This window comes from Manis javanica, chromosome 3, assembly GCF_040802235.1.
Source record: "Manis javanica isolate MJ-LG chromosome 3, MJ_LKY, whole genome shotgun sequence".
Classification (NCBI taxonomy): Eukaryota; Metazoa; Chordata; class Mammalia; order Pholidota; family Manidae; genus Manis; species Manis javanica.
The window spans coordinates 119,450,506-119,462,510 of NC_133158.1; the positions used below are offsets into that span (position 1 = coordinate 119,450,506).

At 47.7% G+C, this 12,005-nt stretch overlaps 1 protein-coding gene across 7 annotated transcripts in view; it reads left to right on the forward strand.

Annotated features, from left to right (window-relative positions):
• The window catches only part of BCL6 (BCL6 transcription repressor), a 47,927-nt gene extending 41,235 nt beyond the window's left edge, over positions 1–6,692 (forward strand). For all 7 annotated transcript variants that reach the window (XM_073231947.1, XM_073231949.1, XM_017652475.3 and 4 more), the window contains 5 exons: positions 532–716; positions 2,139–2,306; positions 3,385–3,515; positions 3,627–3,764; positions 5,494–6,692. In XM_073231947.1, the coding sequence (XP_073088048.1) occupies positions 532–716; positions 2,139–2,306; positions 3,385–3,515; positions 3,627–3,764; positions 5,494–5,637 (766 nt within the window). In that variant the 3' untranslated portion in view covers positions 5,638–6,692. The remainder of the gene's footprint in view (positions 1–531; positions 717–2,138; positions 2,307–3,384; positions 3,516–3,626; positions 3,765–5,493) is intronic.
• The last annotated feature ends 5,313 nt before the right edge of the window (positions 6,693–12,005 follow it).

Genomic DNA, 12,005 nt, shown 5'->3' on the forward strand with positions numbered 1-12,005 from the left:
TGAGAGGCAGGCCAGGTCTGGGGTTGGGTTCCCGGGCAGGGTTCCAGGGTCACCTCTTGGATGGATGCAGGGGCTCTATTCTTTTCTTGCCTGAAACGCTCAACATATTAGATGTGTGGAATAAGTGCCCATTTGATTTAGCCAAAGTAAGGAAGTATATTAAGCTTCAGTATATTTTTTTATAGCATGGGAGATAATTCCCATCTGTGGTACTAGAGCTCTCCTTGAACCCCAAAGGCAGCTCCTATGGTCTCAGTATGGCTGGGCAATCTTCATACTTGACCTGGACTGAGCCAGGCTGTAGCCTGCAGTACTGAGGGGAAGAAACTGGTCCCAGGAGCAGGGTTTTGGCTCACTTTGACCCCCATCAGTGATCTCTATGAATGTGCTGTTTAAAGGTAGACTTGAGGATTCCTGCAGTCCCAGATCCAGAGCAGACAGCTGAGCACAGGGTGCAGGGGCTGCCCTGGGGCCACATGGAGTGCTTCACCCTGCTCCAGCTGCTGAGGCCCTCTCTCCTCCTGCCCGCAGGTCCCTAACAGGCTCCCCCCGAAGCAGCAGTGAGAGCCACTCGCCACTCTACCTACACCCCCCCAAGTGCATGTCCTGTGGCTCTCAGTCCCCACAGCATGCAGAGATGTGTCTGCACACCACTGGCCCCGCGTTCCCTGAGGAGATGGGTGAGACCCAGTCTGAGTACTCGGATTCCAGCTGTGGTGAGTCCCTTTCCCTCCCTCCCTTTGCCAGGGAGAAGGAAGGGCCCTGCCGTGGCTCTATGGGTCTGTGTTTCCATTTTGTTCAGGCTGTTGCCACTGATTGGGAGAAGCTCCTATTACAAGCCCGTTGGCACTTACGGTCACTGGCTGATTGCCCCACTCTTGACCAAATAGGGAACCAGGCTGACCAAAGCAGGGATACAGCATTAGAGTTAATCTGGATTAACAGAGAATGACCAAACAGCCTTCCCAGCTTCATTCCAGCAAAGGCAGCCTGTGGGGCTGGCTAAAACCCTCAGAGCCTTCTCAGTCCTCTGAACCCAAACTGTTGGTACTGATCTGTGTCATGTCAGTTCACCCCGCTAGGCTGGACATTCTATAAGGAGAAGCATCTAACCTTATGCACCCCTCTGTCTCCCATAGGTCCTGGAGAGTCTCTAGAATGGAGTAGGTGCTCAGTTAATGTTAGCTGAATTAGATTAGATGAGCTGATTTATTAAATTGAAGATTTTGGATAGTCTGTGATTGGCAGCCCTGATTTTTCCCAAAGTCTAACTTGCCCCAGCTCTGGCTGTAGTAGGATAGTCCCCATTATACCTAATCAGGAGTTAGCCACCATGACATGTCATTTTTTGATTTGTTATAACAAAAGGAAGAAAACAGTTCTTTACACTGAGAGGTTTGGCACAGGGTCATGGACCTATAGTTGGGAGAGCAGGGACTGTCCCCTCCTGTCCCCTGGCAATTGCCTTCACTCTGCATTCCAGTTCCTTCTCTCTGGGCCTCTGTTTCTGCTTCTGTCATCTGTGGTCTCCGAGTCTCACAGAAGTGTTTGGGAACCATGAAATCCAGATAAGTTCAAGGGTGACTACATTCATCATTAATTCCTTCTTCACTGACCTCAGTATCATTGAAGTTGATTTGTATCTTACATTCCTATAATGCTTTGTGTTATACAGTATGCTCCTGTGAGGTAGGCAGGACAGGGACTTACCCTGATTTTGAAGATAGACACACAGACAGAGACTCGGAGAGGTGAAGGGTCTTGCCCAAGGGCTTCTGTGTATGAGTGTAAATAAAGCTATGAGCTGATAAGAAAAGTCAGTTCTCAGAGCTCTGGAGAGAAAAGCCTGCTGAGGTCTTCCTCAAGCTGCTGCAGGCCACGTGGTTCCCTGTTGGTCTGGGTTTTCCTTCTGGACCTTAATATTTAAATAATGTATCCTTTCTCCTCGTGACTGAGACTCCAAATGCTAAGAAAAATAAAATCCCCAAGGCCATTTGCTCTGGGCTCCCATGAATGTTGGATGGGCCGGAGCTGGGGGTTCAACCTGGCACTAGGGGTGGCTACAGAGGAGAGAGGCCTTGGAGCCCGACCTCCCTTCCTTGTGCTGACTTTGGTGTCGCCCTCGCACCCTCCAACAGAGAATGGGGCCTTCTTCTGCAATGAGTGTGACTGCCGCTTCTCTGAGGAGGCCTCACTCAAGAGGCACACGCTGCAGACCCACAGTGACAAACCCTACAAGTGTGACCGCTGCCAGGCCTCCTTCCGCTACAAGGGCAACCTCGCCAGCCACAAGACCGTCCATACGGGTATGGCCCTGCCCCACCCTCCCGAGCTCACCAGGGTTCCTGGGGGCAGGATGGGAAAGGGATCCCAAAGAAAGCAGTTAGAGGCCTTGGCACTCTGTGTAGTGAGGCCGGGAGCAGGCCCCGTGCTGGCCCAGATAAGGGGCCTACCCCTGTCCTGTCTTTGCTCACAACTTGTCTGCTCCCTATCTTCTTTGTCTTCCTTCTGAGGCATGCTATCCTCCGGCTTCTCTCCCTCTGCTGGGGTCAGAAGTATTAATCCCGAGGTACAAGGGAAGAAATTAAGGTTCTAGAAACTGAGAAGTGAAGTCAATTCAGTCTTTGTAAAGCCAGGAAACAGCTAAAAGCCTCTTGATTTCCTCTAAGGGCTTATTCCTTATCAACTCACATTCCTTTACTGGGTAGCTTCTAATAACCTGCTTCTTATGCAAAGTTGACTCTCTCTTGGTATTTTAAATGGATCCATTATCCCAGAAATTTTCCATAAAGGAAGGCTCTCCACCCTTCAACTGGTTTCCCCTGCCTAAGCATCTCCTCCAACTCAGGCTCCACCCCTCTTGCAAATGAATCCAGTTATAGTTGCCATGAGGGGAAAAATGTGTTTGTTCTCAAAGACAGAAACTAGAGCAGCCTGATTGGCGCCCCTCTGGAGAATGGGTTGATAACTGGATCAGTCTGATCCATGCGAAGAGCTAGAAGAGTCTTCCCAGGTCATCTAAATTGCCCTTCAGAATCTGGAAGGGAAACTGAGGCCCAGAGAAGGACAGTGACATGTCCAGGCACCACATGTAAGCCTCATAACAGAGCCGGCTCCAAGAACCTCCTCCCCTGCTGTCCCGCTCCCATTATTTCCACTCCTCCCTGCCACCACCTGCCTCTTGGCCCTGGTGCCCAGCAAGGTGTACTGTGTGTGAGGAGCTGGTATAACCCCAGCAGGCCCCTGGAGCCTCTCTGACGTAGTTGATGGGAAAGGAAGCTGAGGTGGCCCTGGGAAGGTTACTTTGCTTTGAGATCCAGGGGCCAGGGACTGTGGAGACCTCCACAGAATATGGTCTTCCCTTCCCCTTTCTCTTGGAAATAGGTGAGAAACCTTACCGCTGTAACATCTGTGGTGCGCAGTTCAACCGGCCAGCCAACCTGAAAACCCACACTCGAATTCACTCTGGAGAGAAGCCCTACAAATGCGAAACCTGTGGAGCCAGATTTGTGCAAGTGAGCAGGGGGTGTAGGGAAAGGGTCCCTCACTATCTGCATGCTGAGAAAGGGCTGTGGGGGTCTGCGGCCCACCTGACAGAGCCTCTCACCCTTTGCCCTCCCATCCAGGTGGCCCACCTCCGTGCCCACGTGCTCATCCACACTGGTGAGAAGCCCTATCCCTGTGAAATCTGCGGCACCCGTTTCCGGCACCTTCAGACTCTGAAGAGCCACCTGCGAATCCACACGGGAGAGAAGCCGTACCATGTATGGGAGCCTCTTGTGGCCACTGGCTGGCCTGGGAGGGGCAGGGAGGTGGAGGGGTGGGGCACACAACTGTCTGCTCCAAGGTGCTGTGAGAACTAATGGTGGTAAGATGTGGACTATCAAAGGCACTGTGCTTGACCTTGGCCTGGGTCTCAGTTTGCTCATCTTTAAAGAAGTGGTACTGGACTAGGTGATCTGGGCCTTAGGAAAGAGGTCTGGACTATGGATACATAGATTTTGGAATCAGTCATGTTTTCTACAAATACTGAGGCCTTGCAACATGCTCCTTCACTGGGCTAGGTGTCTTAAGAGGATCTAAGGTATTTGAGCTAAGCCATAGGAGTAGAAGGAGAACCACAAGAATATGATATATTTAAAAAACAAACAGATAAATAATTTCAAGAAGGAGCAGGTGGCTAGCTGCATAGCACAATACCAGGAATGGGGTCATTTAAATTGTATTGTTCTAGACCAGGTCTCAGCAGACTATGGCTTGTGGACTAATTTTTTTGACATTCTCTGAGCTAAGAATGGTTTTTATGTTTTTAAATGGCTGAAAAAATTGTTTTAAATACTTTTTATGACATGTGCAAATTATATAAAATTTACTTTCCAATGTCCATAAATAGATTTATTAGGACACAACACACATTTGTTTACATACTGTCTATGGGTGCTTTCACACGACAACTGCAAAGTTATAACTGTAAAACATTTACTAAGTGGCTCTTTATAGAAATAGTCTGCTGATCTCTGCTGCAGAGAGGAAAGATACTGACTGGGCAGAGGGTTGCCTGGGTTCTTACTCTGACTTTTACAGAAACCCTTCCTAGGATCTTGGGCAAGCCCTCACCCTCTCACAAGACCACCGTTTTCTTTCTTTATAAAATGATGGGGCTGCTGTAGACAGCAGTTCTCAAACTGTGCCCTTTCAGTCGTTGAGGTTCCGCAGCCCCTCAGGGCCGGACTTGACTGTGGCTACAGCCTCTTTACCTTTCAATTTTCCATTTAATTTAAGAGTCCAGTAGCTTTAAGCATGGAAACCACTGTTAGAGACGATGCCAACTTTGATGAGATTATGGCATCGCTCTAGGTACTGATGGGCACAAGAAGGCCTCAGTGAACACTTAACCCATTGGGCAGGCAAATGTTAACCTGCCCAATGGAGTTACCTTCATTCACCTGGTTAGCAATCCTTGAGTGAATATCTTTTTACTTGCTTTTTGTTCTTGGGCAAATTAGTTATCCTTTCAGTACCTTACTTTCTTATCTGTGCAATGAGCCTGATAACAGTACCCACCTCATGGAGTTGTTGCATTCAGCTAACGAATTCACTCTAGTGTCAGAATAGCGCTTGGCTCATAGTAAGATTACAGGAAGTATTTGCTCTTATAATTATTTGCTAGAAATTTAGATACACAGAATGTCAGAGATAAGAGTGATCTTGAGAGTCTGTTGACTCAGTCCTTTCTAGAAGGGAAAGCCAAGACCCCAAGAGAGAAATGACATCCTTGGGTGGGCAAGAGCATAAGCAACACTTTGGAAAGAGGGAGAGACATTTACACAAAGCTTACTTGTCCCTTAGCAGAAGCCAGAATCCACATGGCCTTCAAGAGGGAAGAGCTTCCCTGATCCTTCACAGGGAGGAATCTCCTTTTCTGGGTCTTTGAGCAATGACACGTTCCTTGGGTTGATAGCCACTAACAGTCTGCCTCTGATTTGCCTTCAGTGCGAGAAGTGTAACCTGCATTTCCGCCACAAAAGCCAGCTGCGTCTTCACTTGCGCCAGAAGCATGGCGCCATCACCAACACCAAGGTGCAATACCGTGTGTCCGCCACCGACCTGCCGCCGGAGCTCCCCAAAGCCTGCTGAAGCATGGAGTGTTGATGCTTTCCATTCGAGTCCCTTCTCAGAATCTACCCAAAGGATACTGTAACACTTTACAACGTTCATCCCACGACGTAGTGCCTCTTTCATCCACTAGTGCAAAACATAGCGGGGGCGGGGGCGGGGGAGGGGCGTGGGGACCGGGAGCCAGAGCAGCTCTCCTTTCCCCACTGCCATAAAACATTAAGAAATAATACTGCTTCTTCTCCTATGTGTAAGGCAAACCATGTCAGCAAAAGGCAAAATCATTTTCTGTATCCAAGCGAGGGAGTATGCAAAAGTTCTGACTTAGTCTGCAAAATGAGGAATGTATATGTTTTGTGGGAACAGATGTTTCTTTTGTATGTAAATGTGCATTCTTTTAAAAGAAGAGACTTCAGTATGTTATCAAAGAGAGGGCTTTAATTTTTTTAACCAAAGGTGAAGGAATATATGGCAGAGTTGTAAATATATAAATATATATATATATAAAATAAATATATATAGACCTAAAAAAGATATATTAAAAATATAAAACTGAGTTAAAGGCTCGATTTTGTATCTGCAGGCAGACACGGATCTGAGAATCTTTATTGAGAAAGAGCACTTAAGAGACTATTTTAAGTATTGCATCTGTATAAGTAAGAAAATATTTTGTCTAAAATGCCTCAGTGTATTTGTATTTTTTTGCAAGTGAAGGTTTACAATTTACAAAGTGTGTATTAAAAAAACAAAAAGAACAAAAAAAGCTGCCGAAGGAAAAATGTGTAGTTTTGTTCTAGTTTTTGGTTTGTATATACCTGTACAACGTGTCCTACGGTGCCTTTTTTCATGGAAGTTTTCAACGATGGACGAGCGTGCCATCCCTTTTGAAGTGAAGGCAGACACAGGGATTTGAATTGTCACTAACTAAGCTCTCTTTGGGAATGTTTGTCTCATCACATTCTGCGTCGTGCTTGTGTATAACTACTCCGGAGACAGGGTTTGGCTGTGTCTAAACTGCATTACCACGTTGTAAAATATAGCTGTACAAATACAAGAATAAAATGTTGAAAAGTCAAGTCTGTTTGTTCCAGAGGTCTTTCCTCATGTTGGTATCGGGACTTGAATGCGTCTGGTTTCCTCAGCTCTTAACCTAGTGGGGAGGGCTCACAGAGGGCAGCAGCTGCTGCTCAGAAAGGTGGAGGCCGGGGCTGGCCTCTGCTAGCTAAGCGTGAGCCACCTTCGGCTCCGAGCACCGGGTTGGCTTGTGGACTCCAGACCCTGTTACTCAGGAGCTCAGGTGGGGGATTTGGGATGGACTGCTCACCTTTATTTCTGGCTATTCCCTCCTCCAACTGTTTTTTCCCTCAGAGCTCTAAGCTGAGATTTTAATGACTTCAGTTCTAGTCCTGCTTAAACAGGTGTGTGAATTTACCTATTCTAGGCCTTGGAGAATTTACCCATTCTCTGCATCAAGAAAGCTCATCTTTCCTCCTGGCTACCTAAATAATCTTTCTCTCTGCTGGGGTACCAGGGTCACTGTGAAGGAGCTCTGACCCCATCATGTTTCTTAACCCTGGTGTGGAACTAGTTGGTATCTGCTGGTCAGTTGACAACACACCTATAGAATCAAGAACTTTATGAATGGCTATTAACCAAGCAAACCTCTATCCTTGCAGAAGTGCTCTTTGTGCAAGGGACCCTGTGGTGGGAGTCAACCACCTCCCACCGTGAAACTTGGACAAACTATGTTTCCTCTGGGTCCCCTTCCCAGCCTGTCCATGAGAGGATTGGATTAACTAACTCATGTATGATTCCATTATTCAGACATAAGTTGATGCTAGCTTGCTTTGGCACCCAGTATTATTTTACCTCAAAAAACCCCAAGCATCAAGTTTGATTAACAAGACCTAAGAATGGTGAGGACAAGTGTGGTCCTGGCCCCTGGCCCAGAAGAGGAAGCCTGCACCTCCCTGCTTCCCGTTCCTGGGTGACTGTCAGCAGGGATGTGAAGCCAAGCCCTTCCTGGGCCCTCAGGCCACAGGTTGGACACTGGTGTCCCTCAGCAGTACCTTTGCAGCAGGCTCTGAGCACGTGCTGGGAAGCTTCTGGGAGCTGACAACCCAAAGCCCCAGAGATCACCTCAGAAAGTCCCAACACCCTCTGCCAGCCACATGGCCTTTCAGCTCAGGTTTCCTTTGAAAGTGACTTTAAAGGACTTGCCAGCTCAGGCCTCAACTCACCCTGCTCTTTGAAAAGAGAAAATGATCCTTCTGCTCCCATAGAAACTTGGCAAAAGAGGTTACAAAACAGACAGCTTCAGGAATGACAGGTCACAGGCCTGGGGAAGGCTGGCCCCAGGGCTCCTTTGCTCCCTGAGGGCCTCTGAGTTTGTTTATGTATCATTACTGTTTAATAGAGAGACTAGGAGGCCCCAGGGTGGACAGTGTGGGTGGTGTTCAAGTTCAAACAAAAGGGAAGATAAAAGAGTGAGTAACTGCAGCCAGTTGATGATCAATAATAAGTAAAAAGCAAACATCTCTAAACAGAGAAGCTAGGGCAAAGGGAATATGGAATTTTTAATACAAAAGAGAGCTTGACGTGAACGCAACTTTCCACAAATACGTAACTTATGAAACAGGGGGCCCATGATGTTCTCTATATTGTGAAATTTTAGAGGAAAGACTTGAGGACCAGGTTGGTTGGTGGAGGTTAGAGTGGAGAGACTGGATGTTTGCCGTCTAGCCGAGCTATGAACTGGAAGGGATGGGACAGCAAAGATCACCTAGTTCAAACCTGTCATTGACCCGAAGGACAGAGATAGGCGAGGTAAAGAAACTTGCCTTCTGTCACCCAGCACCCCAGGGCTGGGATCAGAGAGCAGGCTTCTGCTCCTTACGGCAGCCTTTGTGCAAGGGACCCTGTGGTGGGAGTCAAACACCTCCCACCGTGAAACGGACAAACTATATTTCCTCTGGGTCCCCTTCCCAGCCTGTCCATGAGGCACAAATGTTCCCCTTTTAGAAATGAGATCTCTGAGGCAGGGACTCACAGGTCCAAGGTCACACAGCCACAAAGTGGCCAACTAGTGTGAATTCACACAACTAGTATTCCGTAGAATGTCAATCAATTTCCGGCCTTGGGAAAAATTAGCTCCTCCCTTTGGAAACTGAGTCCCATTCTCTCTGTGTCCCTCAGTAATAATTTTATTTAACAGTGATAAGAATATCTTGCATTTGTGATTGCTTATGATTTTAAAGCACCTTTGTATCCATGATCACATTCAGTACTCATGATCACCCAGAGTTCAGGGTACGGGGGTGGAAACCACACACCTACTGCAGAAACTCCAGAATCACAGCAGTGCCCCAAGAGTTCCATCCGAGCCAGGGGTCCATAATAACTTCAAGCTGCACCGGTCCACAGAATTTTCCAAAAGAAACTACTTTGGCCTCAGCCCCTGCTGAAGAGTCAGAGCTGGGGCAGCCACTGTCCATATCACGTGACCTGACCTCCCAACCACTGATTTGTCTGAGGATGAATGCGGGAACCAGGGCCAAGCCACCCAGGCAGGCCTCAGCCTTCATGGATGTACGGTGCTGCCTGAACAGGGAGCACCAGTAAGTCACCCCTCTGGGATTCTGTGTCCCGGGAATTGAGTGAAATATGGAAACAACCAGCCAGTGTTTTTTGAACTTTAGTCATTTGTGAATTGCCTTCATGATCCTGAAATAGCATCATACCCTGAATATTTATGTGCTATTTTTCTTTAACTCACTACTTTTTAGGTATGCTTTTACCCCAAATATAAATTAAAATAAATACTTAGCTTTCAAAATAAAAATGTTCCCTCAAGTGCCTTCTAGAAACTGTCTCGTGTTACACCAGAGATGTGCTTTAGAAAACACTAAGAGAACTGTAATGGGGAGGAGAGGCAGAGAGGCAGAGAGATGCGGACCACGGGAGAGTATCTGAGAAGGCATTAACAGCAGAGCGTTGGAGTGAAGTCCCTGGAAGAGGCTTAGAATGAGTATGACCTTGTAGTACCAGGTTCTATGAAGCTTGTCATTGAAGGCTTTTTAGATTTCTAGAAGATTCCATCCCTCTTATAACCACTGTAATAAGGTTGCTACACCACCCACCATTTGTGGACTGCTCTGTGTGAGTCCATTTCCTAGAACCAAAAGAGCATAATTCATGCATGTGCCCAGGCCTCTGCAACATCTGCCATTAAGAAGATCTCTTAGATTGGGTCCAGGCTTCTCACTAGTGGAGGCATGCCCTCATCCCTCAGAGGTAAGACGCAGAAAGTGGTCTACTCACAATACCACAACCACTTGGAAAGATACTGCTCCTCCAAGCCCCATAGCAGTGACAGGAGGCTTCCAAGAGGCATGCAGGAGCCCACTCTGCCATGGACTCAGTGTCCAGCACACGAAATGTAGTATCCATGGTCACACAGCTTCACTGGAGGAGAAAGCTTCAGTGATAACTAAGGGAATGACCTTCTAGACAGGCAGGTGCTTCAGCAGAAGGGCCTTGGACACTAGGAAGGGGACCCAGTGGGGCCTGGAGTCCATGAGGTCCAATAGAGCCCCCCAACCCTTGGGGCCTAGCTCTCTCAATTAATAAGTCTGACTCATTTAATCCCAAATGACGGGCTTCTCAGAATATTGAAGATGAGTTTCCTGAGTCTCTCCCTCCCTTGACACCTTATACAGTCAGCTTGGTTAAATAGCAAGACATGCTGCAAGTCAGAATCACAAAATCATGACTGGAGGAGCTTTACTGAATATGATCCTATATTCTACAGGTGAAGAAAGCAGGCCCAGAAGGGAAAGGGGACGTGCCTAAGGGCCACATGAAGAATTTTTACCAAAGAGGTCTCCTGACCCACAATTTGGTTTGTAACATCATACCAGGCTTCAAGGAGTGGACTGTCCATTTGGGAAAACAAAACGTAGATCAGTATATGGAAGAAAAATCACAAAGAAACATGAAGAGATACAACATGATAGCTAATAAGTGACATTCCTGAGGACTCAGTGGCTCTGTACAAGGGCATGCTCAGAATGGCAAACTGCTCGGTTAGAGCTGTCTCCAGCGGATAGCCTGCTGAGCTAGTGGCCTGTGCAGAAACCTCTCAGGGCTCTTAAGCATCTCCCTCCTTTCTGTGGGACTGCAGTGCCTCCTTCTGTCTGGAAAGGGCTGTCCTCCTTGATGCCACCATAGGAGCCATCTCTGGAGGAGGTTGCTTGCTAGGCTGCTGTGAAAATGCGTCACAAACTGAGTGGTGCAGACAACAGACATGTATTGTCCCACAGTTCTGCAGATTAGAAGTCTGAGATCCCGGGCTGGGCAGGGTTGGTTTCTTCTGAAGGCTGTGAAGAAGCCAGTCCCCTCCCCTAGCTTCTGCACTTTGCTGCAGTCCTTGGCATCCCCGAGCTTGGAGGGGCATCACCTTGGTTTGTCTTCATATTTGTGTGGTATTGCCCTGTGTGTGTGTCTCTGTGTCCAAACTTCCGCTTTTGCATGGACACCAATCAGATCTGAGTAGGGCCACCATAATGACCTCAACTAATTACATCCTCAACAACCCTATTTCCAATCAGGCCACATTCTGCAATCCTGGGTCTTAGAATTTCAACATGTAAATCTGGAGGGAAAAAATTCAACCCATGACAGGGATTGTCTGTGGGAGGAGGGGACTCTTGGAAGGGGTACCCTCCTTACCTCTTCTTTGCACTTTCTGCCTGCTGCCAAAGGTGAAGGGAACTGAGACTTGGAGGGCGTTCTCGATGCCAGGCACTGGGCTTTGTGCCCATGGTTCCAGGCAGCATCACAACAACCCACTGAGGGGGCTTCTTGATCTCTTACAGATGAGGGGAGTGCACCACAGAGGCTGGGGCACGTGGCTGAGGCCAGGTGTATTTCTCTTTCCCTTCCAACCAAGTGTCTTTCATTGATGGGCCTCACCTCAGAAGAGCATAAGGGACAAAGTGACTATGCTCAGTGAGGAAGCACAGTTTGGTTATGCAGAAGGGAGAAGAATGTAGATCCATGTGGGGTGGGTCTCTGTGGAATAAGAATTACCAGCCAGTATGCCAGACCATCACAGGTTTGAGAAAAGCCCCTGAACAGCACCAGAGACCATTACAGTTCATTGTATTTTGAAAAGTTACAGAGAATTTGCATTTCCCCCGGTGACAATCAAATCCAGCAGCTCTCTGCCATGAGGAACACTTAACCGCGCTGCTGCCTGCTCCCCAGGTGACACTCATGTGCATGCAGAAGTGACAATCTCCAGTCTAACCCAACCCCTTCATCACACATAACAGAAGCCAAATGACATTAAGCAAAGACATTGTAAAAGGACTAGGGCACAGGTCTCC